The sequence below is a fragment of the Plasmodium vinckei genome (genome assembly GCF_900681995.1).
Source record: "Plasmodium vinckei vinckei genome assembly, chromosome: PVVCY_13".
Classification (NCBI taxonomy): Eukaryota; Apicomplexa; class Aconoidasida; order Haemosporida; family Plasmodiidae; genus Plasmodium; species Plasmodium vinckei.
This window is the reverse complement of record NC_051305.1, coordinates 1,725,488-1,746,958: the sequence shown is the minus strand read 5'-3', so window position 1 is coordinate 1,746,958 and position 21,471 is coordinate 1,725,488. Positions and strand designations below refer to the sequence as shown.

Genomic DNA, 21,471 nt, shown 5'->3' with positions numbered 1-21,471 from the left:
AAATTGAGAATAAATTTTATTGGGACTATGGAAAACTAGCATGTGTATATAGCAAGGGCTTATCGTATTTCACTATTATCATTATTATTATTACTTATTTATTAGTGTGTTAATTTATATTTGTGTTGTATATTTGTAGTAATTCTTTAATGTACTATATATAAGGGATACATATCAAGTATATGTGTGTGTATTTTTCCCTGGGCTTATTTTGTTATAGCATTGAATGAAAAACCATAAAATATTTTTCATTTTTTTTTTTTTGTGAAAAAGAATTATCCTCAATTTATTTGAAAACAGAATGATCGACACATAACCGAAGAAAATAAAATAAGGAAATATATATATTATATTTTATACATATTTAATATTTTTTTCTTAAAATTTTGAAAAAGTTATTGAAATTATATTATATATATTACACACATACGTATTATTTTTTTATTTTTTTTTTCACAGTTAAGAAATATTATATATATTTATACAATTATTTTAATGTGTATTAGCCGTATTTTTATATATAATAAGATTTAAAATAGTATATGTTATCAGACTGTTAATAAAATAAAGAATTGCAGTGAACTTGCGTAGTAGCAATTTTTTGTACTGCTAAACCTGTTTATTTATTTTAGATTTATTTTATTCTTGTTTTTTTTCTCCTTTAATTTGTTTTATGACATTTTTGTATTATTATCTTATTTTTTTATTGAAGATAAGTTGTCTTTTTTTAATTTTGAAGTAAGATTTGTATGATTTTATCTCGTTAATATTTTTTCCATTGGCTTAGGAGTTACACTATTTTTATTTTTTTTTGATTTTGGTATGCATTTTTTTCAAAATCGGAATACTTAAAAAGGTTGATAAAAAGTATATATGAATAATATATAAATTAAAATAATATAATGACCTGTATGCATACATGCATCGAGTGTCATTAATTTGATTTAGTTCTCTTGGAAATATAAAAATCCAGAAAGAGCAAAATGAGATTGTAAATTTTTTTTTTAGTATGGAGAATATTTTTCCAAAGTAATGTATTATATCTAAATATGTAATACGTTCTAATATTAATTAATGAAATTGTAAGCAATCACAAATCATTATATACACCTATAAGTCAATATATGCAAAATATAAAACACACAACAATATAACTACGTTATCACATATTTGGATAGTAGCATAACTGGCTTCAAACAACCATAATTAAATAACACCATTTAAAAAAGTCAAAAAATTTTATTAACAATAATATAAAATATATTATAAATAATAATTTGTATAGACATCGAATTTATTCCTCCGATTTTCAAGACAACATATTTATGCACATATCATATATTTTTATGATAAAAATAAGTATTACATTGTTATATAATGAATATAAAAAATATAATAATAGTTTATGTGTAAATAAGATATATAATGGAATCTACAAGTAAATGTGTTATTGGAACCAAAATATTTATTAGGCACAAAGAAAAAGTAATTAAAAATTTTCAAATGCATATATGTATTAGTATAATGTGGTTTATCAATTTGGTGAAGAAGTATGTATATATCTATAATATTTTTCGAAATATAATTTTTTTTTTTTTTTACAATCTTTTTCTTAGGTATGGATAAGTGCAGAAATTATAAAAGAGGATACAGATATTATTGTAAAAACTGACGATGATGAAATTGTGAATTTAAAAGAAGGAGATGAATTCTTTCTTCGCAATACAGGTAAGTTAGAAGCATTGCATAGTTTGAAGTTGGTTGTATTTGCTTTCATTTTTAAATGCATTTTCGTTTTGTCTGTCACAAAGCAACAAAGTTAATCATGGATTTTTTCACTTTTTAGATATATTCAATTCTAATGGCTTGTCTGCACCTCCGGATTTAACAAAACTGACACACCTCCATGAAGCGTCAGTTTTGCATAGTTTAAATATTCGATTTGACATCGATGAGATATATACATTTACTGGTCCGATACTTATCGCAGTGAATCCATTTAAACAGATTAAAAATTTATATTCCGATAATATATTAGAGAAGCATATTCAGCCTATTAAATCTAAAAGTCCTCATATTTTTGCTACATCTAATAGTGCATATTTAGGAATGTGTAAAAATAATAAATCCCAAACAATATTAATAAGTGGTGAATCAGGTGCTGGAAAAACAGAATCAACAAAATATGTTATGAAATTTTTAGCATGTGCGGGTTCAGATATAAAAAAAAGATCTTTAATAGAGTCGCAAGTTTTAGAAAGTAATCCATTGTTAGAAGCATTTGGTAATGCAAAAACATTAAGAAATAATAATTCGAGTCGTTTTGGAAAATATATAGAACTACATTTTGATATATGTAATAATGGATATGTAAAGGGAAAACTATATGGTGCTAAGATATTAACTTATCTTTTAGAGAAAGTTAGAGTATGTGATCAACAAGAGGGGGAAAGAAATTACCACATATTTTATCAGCTTTGTAGTGCTGTTCAATATTATAAAAGTAACAAATTGAGTTTAAAAAATGATGACAATGGTGATAATGATGAATATTATTACTTTCCATCTTGTAACAAATTTAAACAAAAGGAAAATGTGAGAGAAATAAAAATAGATTTGAAAAGATTTAAGGATCATATGAATTTTCGTTATTTAACAAAATCAAGTGTTTATGAGTTAAACGATATTAATGAGTTGGAAGAGTTTGAAGCAACTGTTTATGCTATGCAAGTTGTAGGGATAGATGAGAATGAACAGAATCAAATTTTTAAAATTTTAGAGGGGATATTATATATTGGTAATATATTATTTGATAATGATGATAACAAAGAAGAATCAAGTATTTTAGAATCAACATATGAGGATTTAAAAAATGCATCTTATTTATTAGACATAGATATAGACACATTAAAAGATGCATTATGTTATAAAACTATAATAGCTAATAATGAGCATTTCAAAAAGCCAGTTACTTCAGCAATGGCTAGTGATATACGTGATGCTTTAGCTAGAGCTATTTATGGTTGTTTATTTTTAAAGTTAGTTGAAAGAACAAATGAATCAATAGGTTTAATAAAAGATGTAAATTTATTTTGTGGTGTTTTAGATATATTTGGTTTTGAATCATTTCCATTAAATTCTTTTGAACAATTATGTATAAATTATACAAACGAATGTTTACAATATTTTTTTAATAATTTTATTTTCAAATGTGAAGAAAAGTTATATATAGAAGAAGGAATAAAATGGAGTTCATTAGATTTTCCAGACAATAAAGATTGTGTAAATATATTACAAAGTAAACCGTTTGGAATATTTTGTATGCTTGATGAAGAAAGTTTTATACCTGGTGGTAAGGATAGAACATTTTGTAATAAAATAATTTCAAAGCATGTTAATAATAAAAGATTTGAATCTATAAAAACCGATCCAAATAGTTTTATTATTGTACATTTTGCTGGAAAAGTTGTATATAATTCATGTGGGTTTTTAGAAAAAAATAAAGATCAACTTTCAGATGATGCCCAAAATGTTTTATTACAAAGTCATAATGAATATATACATAATTTATTTAAAAAATATTTAAGAAGAAGTTCTGAAAAGAAAAGATTTGCAACAGTTTCTAGTGAATTTAAACAACAGTTAGATGTATTAATGACACGAATAAATCAAACAGAACCACATTTTATTAGATGTATAAAACCAAATTCAAAAAATTTACCAGATATATTTGAAAGACATTCTGTAAATGAACAATTAAAATATGGTGGTGTATTACAAGCTATTAAAGTTAGTAGAGCTGGATATCCAGTTCGATTAACACATCAAAATTGTATAAATGAATATTACATATTATTAACAAAGGAAGAAAAAACAAATTTTAATAAATATTATAATGATAAGTCATTGTCTGAAAAAGCTAATTATATTTTATCTAGATTAGAAAATCGAAATAAAATACAAGACTATATTAAATCACTTAAACTTATTAGACAAAAAGAGAATCAAGAAAATATATTTTATGGATCTGTATTAAAAAAGAAGTGTTCTAAAAATTCAAATTTAATTGAAAAAGAAAATAGCCTTGTTAATGATATAGTTGAGGATGATAAGTTTATATGGTCTGTCGGTAAAACTTTATGTTTTTTTAAAATCGAAGCATATAATATTTTACTAACTATGCGACAAGATTTTCGAAGTCTTAATGCAGTTATAATACAAAAAAATTATAAATGTTACATTGAAAAAAAAAAATATAAATTATTAAGAAAAAAAATTATTACTATACAAAGATGGATAAGAAGCATACTAATCACTTTAAAGAAAAAAAAATTAATGATAGCAAATGCAACAGAATTAATATGTTCATATATATATGCATATGCAATAAGAAAACGATTTTTATATAAAAGAAAATGTGCTATTATTATTCAATCAGCTTTTCGAGGATATTTAGTAAAAAGGTCATACAAAATATATAGACAAAATTATTATGCAAGTAAAATACAAGCAATATGGAAATCAAAGAAAGAAAGAATTAGATATTTAAAATTAATAGAATCAACAAAAAAAATTCAATTAAAATGGAAAGGAATATTAGCAAGAAGACAATTAAGAAGACTGAAAGAGGAGGCAAAAGAAGTTGGTGCTTTACTTACAAAAAATCAAGACTTAATGAATGAGCTGAAAAATGAAAAATCAGAAAAAGTTGAAATTGAAAGTAAATTATTAAAAGCTTCTGCAAATGCTCAAAAATTAACAAAAAGAATAGAAGTACTTGAACAGATTAATAAAAATAATGAAACACTTATAAAAAGTTTGATAGAAAAAGTGGAAAATCTTTCACTAAAACAAAAAGAAGAAAATGTCGAAAAAAAAACATCTCATGAAAAAAAAGCATCCCATGAAAACAAAGCGAATTTTAGTGATAATAATGAAGTTAATGGAAAAAAAGATTCTGTTCCAAATCATAATGTGTCAAAGCTTTTAGATAAAATAAAAAAATTAGAAATACAAAATGAGGAATATGTAAAAAAGAATGCTTTACTAAATGAGAGATATAATAAAATGTTGAATATATTGTCATATTTTAAAGGGAAACATAATCTAATTAGTGAATCAAAAGAACAGAATATTCCCAATAGTGTAAAGAAAGAATATTCTGATATGATAAATAATATGATGTATAATGGAATGTATGACAAAAATTTGATAGAAAATAAATCTGTGACTAATCATACACCTTCGATATTGAAAAAGACAAAAGAATTTGTTGATAATAGTTTAGCAAAACTTCGAGGGGAATATAAAAGTTCAACAAAATATGGAAATAAAACAAGAGATAATGTTATAGACATTTTAATATGCGGACCAAAAGGAGTAGGGAAAACAAGTTTGATGGAAGATTTATTTGTAAGACTTGGTGATGAAAATAATTTAAATATTTTAAGAAAAAAAAATAAAAAAAAAGAAATTGATAATATTAATCATGCTATTTATAATGAATATATAGTTAATCATAAATTATCTCAAATAAAAATAGTAGATTGTGGATATTCTGATAATACAAATTCAGAAGAAACACTTTTTGAATATATAAAAAATTCAGTTTGTATTATTATTGTATTTGATTCTACAAATAAAGATTCGATCATACCAGCTTTACATCTATTACAAGAAGCATCACTTATTAATGTAAAAAAAAGTACAAAATTATATTTATTAGAAAATATTTTTAATGAAAAAATCAATTTAAATCCAAATGTGAATGATGTTTCATATGCACAAAAAGTTTCAAAAACATGTAATGCTACTTATATTAGAGCTTTAGATATTTATGATATAGTAAATGACCATGTAAATAGAATGACAACAAATTCGAGTTATTTTTTAAATAATTTTATATCTGGTGAAAGAATTTCAAAAGAAATGCATACTCATTCAAATCATTTTAATACACATAATAATAATGACACTAATATGGTTGGGCAATCAGAAACAGATAATTATCGTTGGAATCAAAATGAAAGTAGTTACAAAGAATATATCAATAATGGAAACAGTGTCATACTTGATAAAGCAGATACATATTTTCAATATTTCAACAATGGGGATAAAGTTGAAGAAGACGATAAAAAAAAATTGTTACACCAACAAAGTACGACAGTCTCGGTTAGGGATATACAGGATATGGAAAATGCGGAAAATATGAATTACTTAAAGAAGGAGAGCAATATTTATCGAGAAGGTTGTGATAAGTATTTTACAAATTTTGGAAAAAAAAAACAAGTTGTTCAACTTTTACGTGAATCATTACCTCATAATAATTATGTTTATAATAGTAAAAAATATAATGCAGAGTTGGGAAGAGGATTACAACCTGTTTATGAAATAATGATCAAAGGTAATGTGCCTATCACATATTTATGTATAGGTCAAAATTCGATAAATAAAAATTATACAATATTAGCAGCAGGATGTAAAGATGGAATAATATATATATATAAATGTTTTAGAACAAAGATGGAACAAAGTGAAAATTTTCAAACACGTGCTCAAGGAGATAAAGTAATAAACAGTTCTAATCGTGTAGAAGGGATTGTGAGAAGTAGAAAAAGAGAAAATTTACAAAATGATGAAACAAATAATAGTGAATTAAGTAGTTCGGAAGAACAAAATGAAAATAATACAATCGAATATATTAATGAAAGTATAAAAGATGAATCATCATTTACATTATCAGAAGATAATTCAATGTCAACAGTTTTATTATCAAAATTATCAGGACATAAAAAAGCTATAACATGCTTAGTATTTTCATTTTCAGAAGACAAAATAATATCATCTTCTATTGATAGAACAATAAAAATATGGGAAGTAAGTACAGGGTTTTTATTAAAAGTTTTTTCTGATTCATCTGCAACATTATCTGTATTATTATTTCCAACAAATCTAGATATATTTTTATGTTCAAATTGTACATCTCTTTTACGGATAGTAAATTTAAATAGTGGGCAAGTTTATCAGAAAATTAAAGTAGAAAGTGAAATTAGAGCATTAGAAATGGATTATACATGTTTAAATATATTTGCCGGATCTAAAAATGGAACTATATATTTATTAGAATGTTTATATAATGAACGAGTAGAAATAAAATTTCGATTTCTTTTCTCGTTATTGCCTATTACTTGTATTAAATTTGTACCTAGAAAATATATTCATACTCCACCAACTATTATTGTAAATTCATGTGATAATCATATTGGAATTATTGAATGTATGTATGGAAATAAAGGAATTATAACAAACCTATCTGTTAAGCATAGGATAAGAATAAATCATGCCCTTTTACCTATTCGAAGTTGTTATACTAAATTTGGTGGTGGATGGCTTGTTTCTGGATCCGAAGATGGAAATATTTATGTTTGTTCTCTTCTTCCGCAATCCAATTATAAGCTCATCCTTTTGAAGCATCACAAGGTGAGTTTCTAAACTGCACACTATTTAGTTCGTATTTACTTAGTTAGCCATTTTTTAATTGTTTTACTTTTTTTTTTTATTTTTTTAGGCACCGGTTATGTCAGTAGTGGTAAACGACATAGACACACTAATGGTATCAGGAGATTCAAAGGGGAATATCGTTTTTTGGAGAAGATCAGTGATGTAATATTTTTGTCATAGTTAAATATTATTATTAGAGTTTTCATTTTCCCCTCTCTTTTGAGTGAGTTAGTAAGCTGAAATGGAAAGTGGGATCCGTTTTTTACTTAAGAAAAAGGAACAAAAACAAAACGAGGATTATCAAATGGGGGATGCCTCGTATGATGTGGTGGAAGTGCTACTGGCCACATCACACGAGCACTTTGTTTATTTGTATTTTTTTAATTAATCAAATAAAAAAAAAATCTGTTCCTATTTATGTAACTTTGTAATATTGTCCATGCAATATATAATATATTCGTATTTGCGACAAATTTTAAAATATTTCATATAGTTGTTACTTAAAAATAAATAAAATTTTTTACACAATTAGTAAGTTATCTTCATATCAATAGTAGAAGGATAACAAAAATAAAAACTTCCATTTGTATAATTATGTGTATGCATTTTTTTTTTTCTTAACCCTTTGTGAAATATATTTATCGATTATTTTTCATTCGTTACATATTTTATGAATAAACTAAAACAATTTACAAAATATTCATTTTTTTTTTTTATTAAAAATATGGTATATATATTATTTATATCTATGCGATACAATGTTTGAAGTATAAAAAAATTATATACATATTTTCAAAATTGTATGGAAAAAAAAATAGCATAAAATTGTTTGCGGCGATGGATATTTTTTATATATATTTGCACGGCATATACAATTTTACAAATTTTTATTTAATTATAAATTTAAGAAAAAAAAAATCTTTAAACAATTTTAAAGAACAAATGAAATATTTTAAATTTGATAAATTCCCTTTTTTTTTTTGTAAAAAAAATGTATATATTTAATTTTTTTTTGAAAAACTGAATTATATAACATACAATGTAGATCTATGTTTTAAAATAAACAGTTGGTTGATGATGTAGGTATTATAATTTGAAATTTACCCAATTTTTATTTTTATAAAATAGTTATAAGTTGGTTATATATTTTATACGTTGAATTTGTTTAGATTAATGTTTTTTAATTTTTCTACTTTTTAAGCATCATACTGAATGTATGGAAAATTGTATGTCATACCAGGAAGCCTATTATAGTAGCTCTTCATTTGGTATAACATTGTCAGTAAGCATTTCACAAGAGTAACCATATTTGTGTACACTTGTTGAAACATTTGCATGTAAAAATACATATGCAAGATCAGAAAAAACGACCTTGATTTTGTATATGGAAAAGGTCGGAATGTATTTTTATTCAGAATTTTGAAAAATAAAATTGAAGGAGTACGACGAGGTACTATCTTCTTTGGTTAGAAGCTTGACAGAATGTATAAATAAAAATATATAAGTTAAAAATAATTAGGAAAAATGGCAAACAATATAAAGATCGATGAACTAAAGGCACTTATCCATCATAAGAGTATGACGAAGAATTTTGTAAAGGATGTGAAAAATAATTATGAAATAAAAAGTATAAATTTTGGAATTATGAGTAAAGAAGATATAATAAGATATTCTGAAGTTAAAATATTAAATAGAGAGATGTATAAAAATAATAGCAATGGTATACCTTATCCATATGGTGTATTAGATTTAAGGTTAGGAGCACATAAAAGTAATTCTATATGTGAAACATGTAAAAAAAAATTAATAAATTGTTCAGGACATTTTGGTTATATAGAATTAAATTATCCTGTTTTTCATATTGGATATTATAAATATATTATTCATATATTATATTGTATATGTAAAACATGTTCGCATTTATTATTACCATTAGAAAAAATTGAATTTTTTTCTAACTTAAAAAAAAAAAAAAATATTGATGATTCACTTTTTAAAAGACAATTTTTTAAAAGAATATTAAACATCTGTAAGAAAGTTAACAAATGCTATAGATGTGGAAGTCCACAAGGTGTTATTAAAAAAATAATAAAACCAAGTTTGGATCAATTCATGAAATTAAAACATATCGTTAAAGTAAAAGAGAATGGAAAACAAGTTATAAAGGAAGAAGATTTAAATAGTTTATATGTATTAAAATTATTTAAAAATATAAATCCATTTTATATAAAATTATTAAATATAGAAAATCCAGAAAAACTTATTATTACTACATTGATAGTACCACCAAATACAATAAGACCATCAGTAATTATAGATGAGCATGGTACAGCAGAAGATGATTTAACATGTATATTATCAGAAATTGCACAATTAAATAATACTATAAATAATCAATCAGCTAATGGTTATCAAACTAATCAATTTCTAGGAAACATTGAATTTTTACAATTACAAGTTACTAGATTTATAAATAGTGATTCACCAGCTGTTTCTCAACTATTAGCAACCCAAAATATTTCGAAACCAGGTAGAGGAATATGTCAAAGATTAAAAGGGAAAGAAGGTAGATTTAGATGTAACTTGTCAGGAAAAAGGGTTGACTTTTCAAGTAGGACTGTCATATCTCCTGATCCAAACATTTCAATAGATGAGGTGGTTATACCTAAGATAATAGCAATGAGATTAACTTATCCTGAAACTGTTAATAAATATAATATAGAAAAATTAAAAATGCTAATAAGAAATGGTTCGAATGTTTGGCCAGGGGCTAATTATATTATAAAAAAAAATGTTAATATGAATTATGGTGAAGGTGGGAAAATTGGAAATTCAATTATAGATATAGTAAAACGTTATGTTAAAAGGAGTAGAGAAGTAAATACAAGCTTTAATAGAAATATAAATCATGAACAAAATCAAACTAGTAGTAATAATAATTTTGGTGCAAATAGAATTAGTTTAAAATATGCAAATAAAAAATATTTAATTGATAATTTAAAAATTGGTGATATAGTAGAAAGACATATATGTGATGGTGATATTGTATTATTTAATAGACAACCATCTTTACATCGTATGTCAATTATGTGTCATAAAGCTCGAGTTATGGATTATAAAACATTTCGTTTTAATGAATGTGTATGTAGTCCATATAATGCAGACTTTGATGGAGATGAGATGAATTTACATGTACCTCAAACAGAAGAATCTAGAGCAGAAGCTTTATATCTAATGAATGTAAAACATAATTTAATTACTCCAAAGAATGGGGAAGTAATTATTGCTTTAACACAAGATTTTTTATCTGCTTCTTATGTGATTACAAATAAAGATACATTTCTTGATAGGGATTTATTTTGTTTATTGTGCTCCTATTTTTCAGATGCAAAAATTGATATTGAATTACCTGTACCAGCAATATTAAAACCAAAGGAATTATGGACAGGGAAACAATTAATAAGTGTTTTAATAAAACCAAATAAAAGTGAAAATACAATAATAAATTTTGAAATGAAAGAAAGAGAATATTCAACAAAAAATGGAGATTTAAAATATTTATCACGAGATGATTCTTATGTTTGTTTTTATAAATCAGAATTAATTTGTGGGTCATTAGGAAAAAAGGTTCTTGGTGCATCTAAATATGGACTTTTTTATTATTTAATACATAATAATTCAACTCAAGTGGCATTACAAATAATGAATCGATTTTCAAAATTAAGTAGTCGATATTTTTCAAATAAAGGTATGACTATTGGTATTGATGATGTAACGCCATCTCGTATATTAACTGATAAAAAGAGAGACTTACTTTTAAATGGATATGAAAAAGTAAATAAAGAAATAATGCTTTATAATGAAAAAAAAATGCAAATACAACCAGGATGTACATTAGAAGAAACATTAGAAATTAAAGTAAAAAGTATTTTAGATGATTTACGTAATGATGCAGGTAGAACATGTAATCAATATTTACCATATTTAAATAAACCTTTAATTATGTTTAATTCTGGAGCAAAAGGTGCATTAATAAATATAGCACAAATGATTGCATGTGTCGGACAGCAAAATGTATCGGGGCAAAGAATACAAAATGGATTTATTAATAGAACATTACCACATTTTAATTTTCATTGTAAAGGATCAGAAAGTAGAGGGTTTGTTCAAAATTCTTTTTATACAGGATTAAATCCAACCGAATTTTTTTTTCATACAATGTCAGGAAGAGAAGGATTAGTAGATACAGCTGTCAAAACTGCTGAAACTGGTTATATGCAAAGAAGACTTATGAAAGCGTTAGAGGATTTATCTATACATTATGATTATTCGGTTAGATCATGTGATAAACAAATTATACAATTTATATATGGAGATGATGCATTAAACCCATCATACATTGATAGTAATCATACATATATGGATCAATTTGATAAAGTTTTTAATCATATAATTTCGATATCTCCTAGTCATACATTATTTTTATATCAATCACGAAAAAAGCAACAAGATGATTTATTAGAAAATTCTAAAGAAATACAAAAAGATAATTATATTACTAGCGATTCAGATGAGGAAACAAGATGTAATAAAAATTCTTTGAACCCATTTGATTCTACTCCATTTTCAGAAAGTTTTCAAAGAAATTCATCTTTCTTATCAAAAATAATTAACAAAATTTTGGAAAAAATGAAAGAAATAGATGAAGATCACATACTTATACCTTTGGAGCATGATGTAGAGTTTGTTGGGAAAGTTCTTGGTGAAAATTGTAACGAACTAAATTGTGATAGAGCCGAAGAAAGTTTAGGTTTATCTAAAAAAAATCAAACAATACTTCCATCAAATAAGGTTAAAGAAATAGCATATCATCTTAACCAGTACAGAAACATTGTTGAATGTATAAACATATTAAAAAAAAAATCGTATATAAAAAATAATGATATAAATAATAGTGATATAGTATTTTTGAATGAAATAGAACGAAGATATTTAAATAGTAAATATAATAAAATGAGTAAAAATATTAGAAAAAAAATTGAAATTGTTAATAATATATATATAAAAGAAAAGAATAAAATAAATAAAATAAAAGAAAAATTAAAAGATGAATATTTTTATCCATCAATGGATGATTCGAATTTCATCAAGCAGTTAATGAGGATTGCAACAAAAGAATTTAATGAAACAGATGATGCAACAAACAAAGGAATACTATCTAAAATGCATTTATATAAAGATGGGAATAATAATAAGAATATTTCTTATAATCAATATATACAAAATAATATAAACATTAATAAAAATATAAAAAATGAATATATAGAAATATTTGATAAGATAAGTGAGTGTGAATTATTATATGAGAATAAATGTTACAAACAAATGATTAAAAATATTATAGCATTTGTTAGTGTTTTTGAAATAGTATGTGATGTTAAACAACATTATATATTATTTCCATATGAAATATTAGCATGGACAAATTTTTTATTAAGTTATGTTACTGAAACAATTCCTTTAAATATTTATTCTCACACAAATATATCAAAAAGAGAAAATCCAACACATCAAAAAAATACAAAAACTATGAAAATATATATTGAAGAAATAAAAAAATGGCTATTATTAAAGACTATAAATATATACAAATTTTTTAAATATAAAAAAGGTGTTGAATTAATTAAAAAAAATGATTATTATAATTTTGTAGAACTAAATGGAAAATCTAATTCTTATGATCCATCTTATAGATCTATGATATATGATTATTCATTTATAAATTTAAAACAGTTATATATATTTATTTATTTTAATATTTCCAAATATTTCAAGTATATATCATCTCCTGGAGATGCAGTCGGATCAATTTCTGCGCAATCAATTGGTGAGCCTGGTACACAAATGACTTTAAAAACTTTTCATTTTGCTGGGGTAGCTAGTATGAATGTTACTCTTGGTGTACCACGTATAAAAGAAATAATAAATGCATCGAATGTAATTCAAACTCCAATATTAAACATCCCTTTACGTATAAAAGATAATTATAATTTTGCTTTAATGATGAAATCGAAACTTGAAAAAACATCAATAAGAGATATATGTGAATATATAAAAGAAATTTATTGTCCTAAAGGTATATTTATATCTATAAAATTTAATGAAGATCTTATACAAAAATTATTTTTAAATATTAATGCATATACTATTAGAGATGTTATATTAAAACAAACACATATTAGTAAAATTAAAATAAACAAAATATATATTGATGTTATAAATAACTATAAATTACATATTTCTATAAAAAATGATGAATTTATATTTTTTCAAATCGAATCATTGAAAAAGGGTTTATTAGATTTGTTAGTATATGGCGATAAAGATATCAAGCGATGTATAATCAAAAAAGAGGAAGTTGAAGTAACAGATGATGAAGGGGAAGAAAATAATGACAATGAATTAGAAAACAAAATAAATCCATTTATAAATAATACACAAAATATGTTTGACACTAAAACGGTGAAACAAACAACCGATTGTAATGAAAACAATTTGGAAAAGGAAGAACAACATATGAAAGTAGAAAAAGTAGAAAATGTGATAGATCCATCGAACAATCAATTGAAAGAGGATCATAATTACGCAAAACAATTTGAAAATGAGCAAATAAAAATAGACCAAAAAAGTGTAAAACAATATGATGGTGATAGTCCCACTTTCTGTGATACCAGCTCAAAAGATGACGAGCAAATGATTGACCTCAGCACAGTCAACCTTGATACCTTAAACTTTGATGAAATAAATGTTGAAAATATAAATGATGATAAAATTGAAATGTATGATGAAGAATATTATGATTCATCAAATGGTTTAAAGGATAAAGATAATTATTATCAAAAAAAGCAAAAAAAAAAAAAAAAAAAAACACAATATTCAATATTAGTCGAAGGAAATGCCCTAAATTATATTCTTGGTTTAGAGGGTGTCGATTTCAAGCATATTATATCAAATCATGTCATTAATGTTTTTCAGGTTTGTTCATAAAAAAGTATATCTTATAATACAGTTTTATTTGTGTTGGTATCTTTATATTATTTTTTTTTTTTTCATATTTTTGCGCAGGTATTAGGAATCGAAGCAGCAAGAGTAACTATAATAAATGAAATTAAAAAATGTATTGAAGCATATAGTATTGACATAGACATACGACATATCATGTTGTTAGCTGACATAATGGCCTTCACGTAAGACAATTATAAAATCATATATGTTACCATATTTCATCATTTTTCAGTTTTACAGGTAGATTGTTCTACTATTCTCTTATTGCACTTTCATTATGTTTTTATTTTTCTTTTTTTTTTTAGAGGAGAGATTTTAGGTATAAACAGATTTGGTATACAAAAGGCCCGTCAAAGTACATTAATGTTGGCATCATTTGAAGAAACAAATGAGCATTTGTTTGTTTCATCATTTTTTAAAAATAACGACGAAATTAATAATATTAGTGAAAGTATAATAGTAGGAAAAAATATTCCAATCGGAACTGGTTCATTCGAGCTCCTTTATGATTACAAACAGTAAGTTGCATATTAATATTTAACAAGCTATATATTTTACATAAATGTATAAAATATGTCTGATATATTTACTTACTCTTTTTCCCTAATTTTTAGGCCCAATGAACAGAAAAATTTAACTTTACTGGAACGAGCAGAAAGAGAACTGAAAAATAATTAATTTTTTTTATTGTTTTGTGTATATTTTTACGCCTATTAATTTTTATTATTATTAATCTTAGCTTTTGGCAATTATTTTTTTACTCACTTGTTTGTTGTAACATACATATTTTCCGTTATAAACATTTTTTTATTTTGTAAATTTTACAAACTTGAAAATTATCATAATATATTTACCATATAACTTATTCGTATATTATTATTGATATTTCTTTATAATTTTGTTTTTTCTTATGTCCTGAATAATATATATCATGCTTGTAAAGCATAGGAATACTTTTGATGGTTTTATTTATATTACACATAATTATATTTCACGAAAATGGAAATAAAATTGTAATATTTAATAGAAAATGAGGGATATACTTTACAAACCCCGTCCATTTATTAGATTGTATTTATTTAATTTATAAAAATAACAAGTTTAAATCTTTTAAAGAAGCAATGAAAAATATTGTTGAATATTTAGAAGAACCCAATATCACTATAAATTATGATAAATAGTTCAATAATATGCATGCATCTTTAGATGTATTATGCATATTTTATAGACATCTAAACAAATATTCAGCTGAACAAAAATCGGGCATATAACATAAACGAAGCAATAAAAATTACGAACAAAATAAGTGAAATAAAAAAATGATAAGAATAAACCTTATTGTGTATTCTCACAAATATATATGTGTTATTATTTCTCTTCTTTTAATATTTTGATCAAATTGGCTAGCTCACTAAACTTTGCGAGTAAGTGATAGTCAGACATTCTATTCGTTATACATGTTTTTTCTACATTTATTTCAACAATTTTTTTATTTTTTTTAGTGGCAAGATAACATAACATAGTACCTGTTGATACAGTGGAAGATGTTCCGATAACTAGTACCAAATCGCATTTTGTTAATTCATCTTCAGCTTCCTTTATTAAATTTTCTGCTATACTTTCTCCAAATAAAACCGTGTTTGGTTTATATATTCCACCACATGGACATTTAGGTGGTAATTGTTGCATAAAATCCGATGTTTTTTGTAACATTGTTTTATTTAATTGTATTATTTTATTACATGTACAACATAAAGCTTCGAAAATATTACCGTGCATAGGAAGTACTTTTGTATTACCACTTGCTTCATGTAATCCATCAACATTTTGTGTAATTATAGATTTTAAATATCCTAAATTTTCTAATTCTGATAAAGCTGTATGTCCAGGATTTAATTCTATTTTATAATCGGACATCTCTTTTATTATTTCCCATATTTTTTCTGGATATTTCATAAATCCATCAATAGTTCCATATATTTTTAGATCGTATTTACTCCATATAGAATCATTTGAACCTCGATAACTTGGTATGTTACTTTCTGCTGATGTTCCAGACCCTGTCAAGGCAACTACATACTTGCTGCTTTTTATTATTTCAGCAAGTTTCTCCATTGTAATATCTTCCGTATCCTTCGTCATGCTATCCATCATTGATTTGTCCATCTTGTTTTTGTCAAACGTGCCAAATATATCTTCTATTAATAATAATACAATATTATGAATGAATATATTGAGAATATGGGTCTTTTAACTAGATAGGTAATATTTATAAATTAATGCTGTTTGGGGTTGTGCCGATAAGAATTTGTTTACGTTATAAATTAAGGGAAATATTCGTGTATATTTATTTATCTATATATTAATATTAATTATGTGCAATATGCATTGCTACTCCAAATTTTAGATAGAACTATATTCATTCTTAAAAAACACATTTATAATTTTCAAAAAAAACGTCATACGGTAAAATCGCATTAAAAAATGAGAAGTTTTAAATTTTTATTAACAGCCTTAAGTTTGTAATGAACTTAATAAAAAATATATTCTTGATGAACAATTTAATCTTAAGTATTATTAATTTAAAAAAATTCTACATTTAAAAGTGATGGTGCTCATCATGCATTTTTTTTCTTCTTAGATTAGTATTAAAAGGGAAAGAATTTTTTTTAAATGCTAATAAAATAATTATTGTTATAGGGGCATTGAAAAATGTAACTATATTTAATACGACTAAAAAATGGAAAAGAGAGTCGTCTATTGGAAATTTAATTTATTCTACATATACAATTATCATTTATTTTTTTAAAAAGGAAATAAAACCAATTTATATATATTATTTCTCATAATTTTTTTGTCCATTTTTTTTTATAGCCAAAAAGAAATAACTATTGGAACAATAAAATATTATGAACAGTCAGGAAAAAATTAAAAAAATACACTATCATTATTTAATGCTACTATTCTAGTTAAATAGAAAAACGTAGCAAATCTTAAACACCTTATAATTTTATACATACTTTTTATGGATTGAAGACATTTTTACATTTTTGACATATTGAATAAGCTAAGAAAATTGAAAAATGTAAATATACAATGACCTCAATAATAAAATATACACAACACATATATAATTTTTTTAGCTTATTAAACCAAATGCTCGTATAATTAGCTAGCTTAAATTTTATGTTTTGGTTCATCATTCAATCTAGCTATGTTAGGGTTAGAACTAATTTTTTTTTTTCGTCACACTTTTCAGTTATTTTAGGTATTCATATTTTTTAATTTTTATTTTGGGCAATATTATTATTCCATAAAGCTAGCTAACTTTGACTAAAAAAAAAATTTTTTTTAACATTTTTAGTTTATCGAATTTGTATATAATTTTTAAATATGCAGCAGACGTTTTGGGAAAATAAAATATTTTTTCATGATTTATTTTGACAAATTTTGATACATGTATGGGATGCGCTTACATAAGTATATATATTTGATTTTTTTTATTTTATTTTGTAAGGATAATTTTTATATAAATCCGTTGTAGAATAATTCATAACAAAAACGAGAGAAATGTTTATATAACTTATAATATTGTGTAAAATAAAAAATATGAGAAAACTTGTATATATTATATGCCCAAGATATGGCATTTCTTTAAACTAAGAACAAAACAAGGATTTGTAGTCATTGTCATATAGCCCAACTATTATTTATTTATTTCATTTTATTTTTTTATATGCATATACAATGACAGACTACAAAATAGCAGAGACGTCTATAGAAGAGATGAAAACAATTTGCAGTGAACTACTTAACTCGAAGGAAGAGGAATTATTCAATAAACTTAGTCTATATAATGAACTAGATAATAAATTAAAAAAGATTCAGCCAATTATAACAAGAATAAAACTAAGAAGGAATGAAACATGTGAAGAAAAAAAAGTATATGGAGAAAAAATGATAAAAAAGGTAGATATATTATTAGAACGGTATGAAATAATTTATAATATATTTGAAGAAGAGCTAAGTGTTTTTAAAGAAAATTATGAAATTGAAAAAAAAAAACAAATCGAACAAAAATTATTACAAGAAAAACAGAGAAAAAAAGACGAAGAAGAATTGTTAAACCACGGAAGAATAAAAACGAAAGAGGAGGAAGAAGAAATTCAAAAAAGAAATGAAGAAAAATTAAAAAATATAAAAAAAGAAAAAGAAAAGTATGAAAATAAAATGAATATTATTGAAACAATTAAAACATTAATAAAGGAAAAAGGTAACTTTTTTTATGATCAAATAGTAGCAGCTTGTAACAAAGAAGATGCTATAAAATATATATACACACAATTAGGTGAATCCCAAGAAAATATCCAAAACCATATTAATAATATTACTAAAGAGAATGGTGAAATATACTTTACAAACCCTGTCCATTTATTAGATTGTATTTATTTAATTTATAAAAATAATAAATTTAAACCTTTTAAAGAAGCAATGAAAAATATTGTTGAATATTTAGAAGAACTTATAAAAAATATAGGAGATGAAAAATTAAAACTAATTAATCTTATGAATAAAACATTTCAAAATAACATTTTATCAAAAAGTGGTACTATATTTATATTTATTATAATTGGATATGTTCTTAAAAAATCAGAAGAAATAGAGCATGTATTGAAAAAATTAAACAGAGAAATAAATAATGAAAATATTTATATATATCTAGAAGAACCCAATATCACTACAAATTATGATAAATGGGAAAAGTGGTTCAATAATATGCATGCATCTTTAGATGTATTATGCACATTTTATAGACATCTAAATAAATATTCAGATGTACCTGATGATGAAAAAGTGAAATCTATTTTTTTGTATTTAAAGGAAAAATTCTCAGCTGACCAAAAATTGGGTATATAACATAAACGAAGCAATAAAAATTACGAACAAAATAAGTGAAATAAAAAAATGATAAGAATAAGCCTTATTGTGTATTCTCACAAATATGGATGTGTTATTATTTTTCTTCTTTTAATATTTTGATCAAATTGGCTAACTCACTAAACTTTGCGAGTAAATGATAATCAGACATTCTATTCGTTATATATGTTTTTTCTACATTTATTTCAATAATTTTTTTTTTTTTTTTACTGGCAAAATAACATAAATTAGTAGCTGTTGATACAGTGGAAGATGTTCCAATAACTAATAGTAAATCACATTTAGTTATTTCATCTTCAGCTTCCTTTAATAAATCTTTTGAAATAACTTCTCCAAATAAAACAATATTTGGTTTAAATATTCCACCACATGGGCATTCAGGTGGTAATTGATGCATAAAGTGCGAAGTTTTTTGTAACATTATTTTATTTAATTGTACTATTTTATTACATGTACAGCATAAGGCTTCAAAAATATTACCATGCAAAGGAATTACTTTTGTATTACCACTTTCTTCATGTAATCCATCAATATTTTGTGTAATTATAGATTTTAAATATCCTAAATTTTCTAATTTTGATAAAGCTACATGTCCAGGATTCAATCCTATTTCATAATCGGATGATATGTCTTTTATTACTTCCCATATTTTTTCTGGATATTTCCAAAATCCCCAAATAGTTCCATATATTTTGGGGTCATATTTACTCCATATAGAATCATTTGAACCTCGAAAACTTGGTATGTTACTTTCTGCTGATGTTCCAGACCCTGTCAAGGCAACTACATACTTGCTTCTTTTTATTATTTTAGCAAGTTTCTCCATTGTAATATCTTCCGTGTCCTTCTTCATGCCATATATCATTAAGTTCCCCATCTCGTTTTCGTCAAGCATGCCAAATGTATCTTACATTAATAATATTTATAAATTAACGCTGTTTACGTTATAAATTAAGGGAGATATTTGTGTATATTTATTTGTCTATATATTCATATTTATTATGTACAATATGCATTGTTACTCCAAATTTTAAATAACACATATTCGTCTTAATAAAAAATATATTCTTAATGAAAAATTTAATCTTAAGTATTATTAATTTTAAAAAAATCTACATTTAAAAGGGATGGTACTCCATCATGCATTTTTTTTCTTCTTAAATTAATATTAAAAGGGTAAATAATTTTTTAAATGCTATTAAAATAATAATTATTATAGTTGCATTGAAAAATGTAAGTATATTTAATAAGACCAAAAAATGGAAAAAGAGTCTATTGGAAATTTAATTTATTCCTACATATACACAATTATCATATTTATTTGTTTATAAAAAAATATTTATTTTTTTAAAAAAGGAAATAAAACAATTTACATATATTATTTCTCATAATTTTTTTGTCCATTTTTTTTTATAGCCAAAAAGAAATAACTATTGGAACAATAAAATATTATGAACAGTCAGGAAAAAATTAAAAAAATATACCATCATTATTTAATGGTACAATTTAATTAAATAGAAAAAAATGTAGCAAATCTTAAACACCTTATAATTTTATACATACTTTTTATGGATTGGAGAAAGACATTTTTACATTTTTGACATATTGAATAGCTAAGAAGATTGAAAAATGTAAATAAGCAATAACCTCAAAATAAAATATACACACACATATATAATTTTTTTTAGCTTATTAAACCAAATGCTCGTATAATTAGCTAGCTTAAATTTTATTTTTTCATAAAAAACCGTAAAATATTATAAAGTTATTTTTTTCAATGAATGTAGCAATATATTAATACATATTTTTTTGTTGTTGTACCAATCCGTTTGTTCAACAATATTCAACACTACTTAACGAGAAGCTGCCATACCGGCGTTGAAAACGTTGGGAATATGGAATGGCTCTTCCAAGAACAATTACTACTCTAGTAATAATTCCCCTTATAGCCTACCAAAAGATAAACAA

The 21,471-nt window shown here is 23.9% G+C and overlaps 5 protein-coding genes across 5 annotated transcripts; 3 read left to right on the top strand and 2 right to left on the bottom strand.

Annotated features, from left to right (window-relative positions):
- Positions 1–1,425: 1,425 nt before the first annotated feature.
- PVVCY_1304680 (myosin C, putative) lies at positions 1,426–7,666 on the top strand (the record flags this gene model as incomplete). Its single annotated transcript, XM_008624143.1, has 4 exons — positions 1,426–1,485; positions 1,617–1,728; positions 1,847–7,479; positions 7,568–7,666. 4 exons carry the CDS (start codon positions 1,426–1,428, stop codon positions 7,664–7,666), a joined length of 5,904 nt encoding a protein of 1,967 aa, XP_008622365.1.
- Positions 7,667–9,024: 1,358 nt separating this feature from the next.
- Positions 9,025–15,243, top strand: PVVCY_1304670 (DNA-directed RNA polymerase III subunit RPC1, putative; the record flags this gene model as incomplete). Its single annotated transcript, XM_008624142.1, has 4 exons — positions 9,025–14,535; positions 14,626–14,747; positions 14,871–15,083; positions 15,180–15,243. 4 exons carry the CDS (start codon positions 9,025–9,027, stop codon positions 15,241–15,243), a joined length of 5,910 nt encoding a protein of 1,969 aa, XP_008622364.1.
- Positions 15,244–15,933: 690 nt separating this feature from the next.
- Positions 15,934–16,731, bottom strand: PVVCY_1304660 (transcriptional regulatory protein sir2 homologue, putative; the record flags this gene model as incomplete). The annotated part of the gene is made up of 1 exon (XM_008624141.1): positions 15,934–16,731. The coding sequence occupies one exon, from the start codon at positions 16,729–16,731 to the stop codon at positions 15,934–15,936; it is 798 nt and encodes a 265-aa protein (XP_008622363.1).
- A 1,581-nt stretch (positions 16,732–18,312) lies between these two features.
- Positions 18,313–19,482, top strand: PVVCY_1304650 (conserved Plasmodium protein, unknown function; the record flags this gene model as incomplete). The annotated part of the gene is made up of 1 exon (XM_008624140.1): positions 18,313–19,482. The coding sequence occupies one exon, from the start codon at positions 18,313–18,315 to the stop codon at positions 19,480–19,482; it is 1,170 nt and encodes a 389-aa protein (XP_008622362.1).
- A 97-nt stretch (positions 19,483–19,579) lies between these two features.
- Positions 19,580–20,398, bottom strand: PVVCY_1304640 (transcriptional regulatory protein sir2 homologue, putative; the record flags this gene model as incomplete). The annotated part of the gene is made up of 1 exon (XM_008624139.2): positions 19,580–20,398. One exon carries the CDS (start codon positions 20,396–20,398, stop codon positions 19,580–19,582), a length of 819 nt encoding a protein of 272 aa, XP_008622361.2.
- Positions 20,399–21,471: the final 1,073 nt, after the last annotated feature.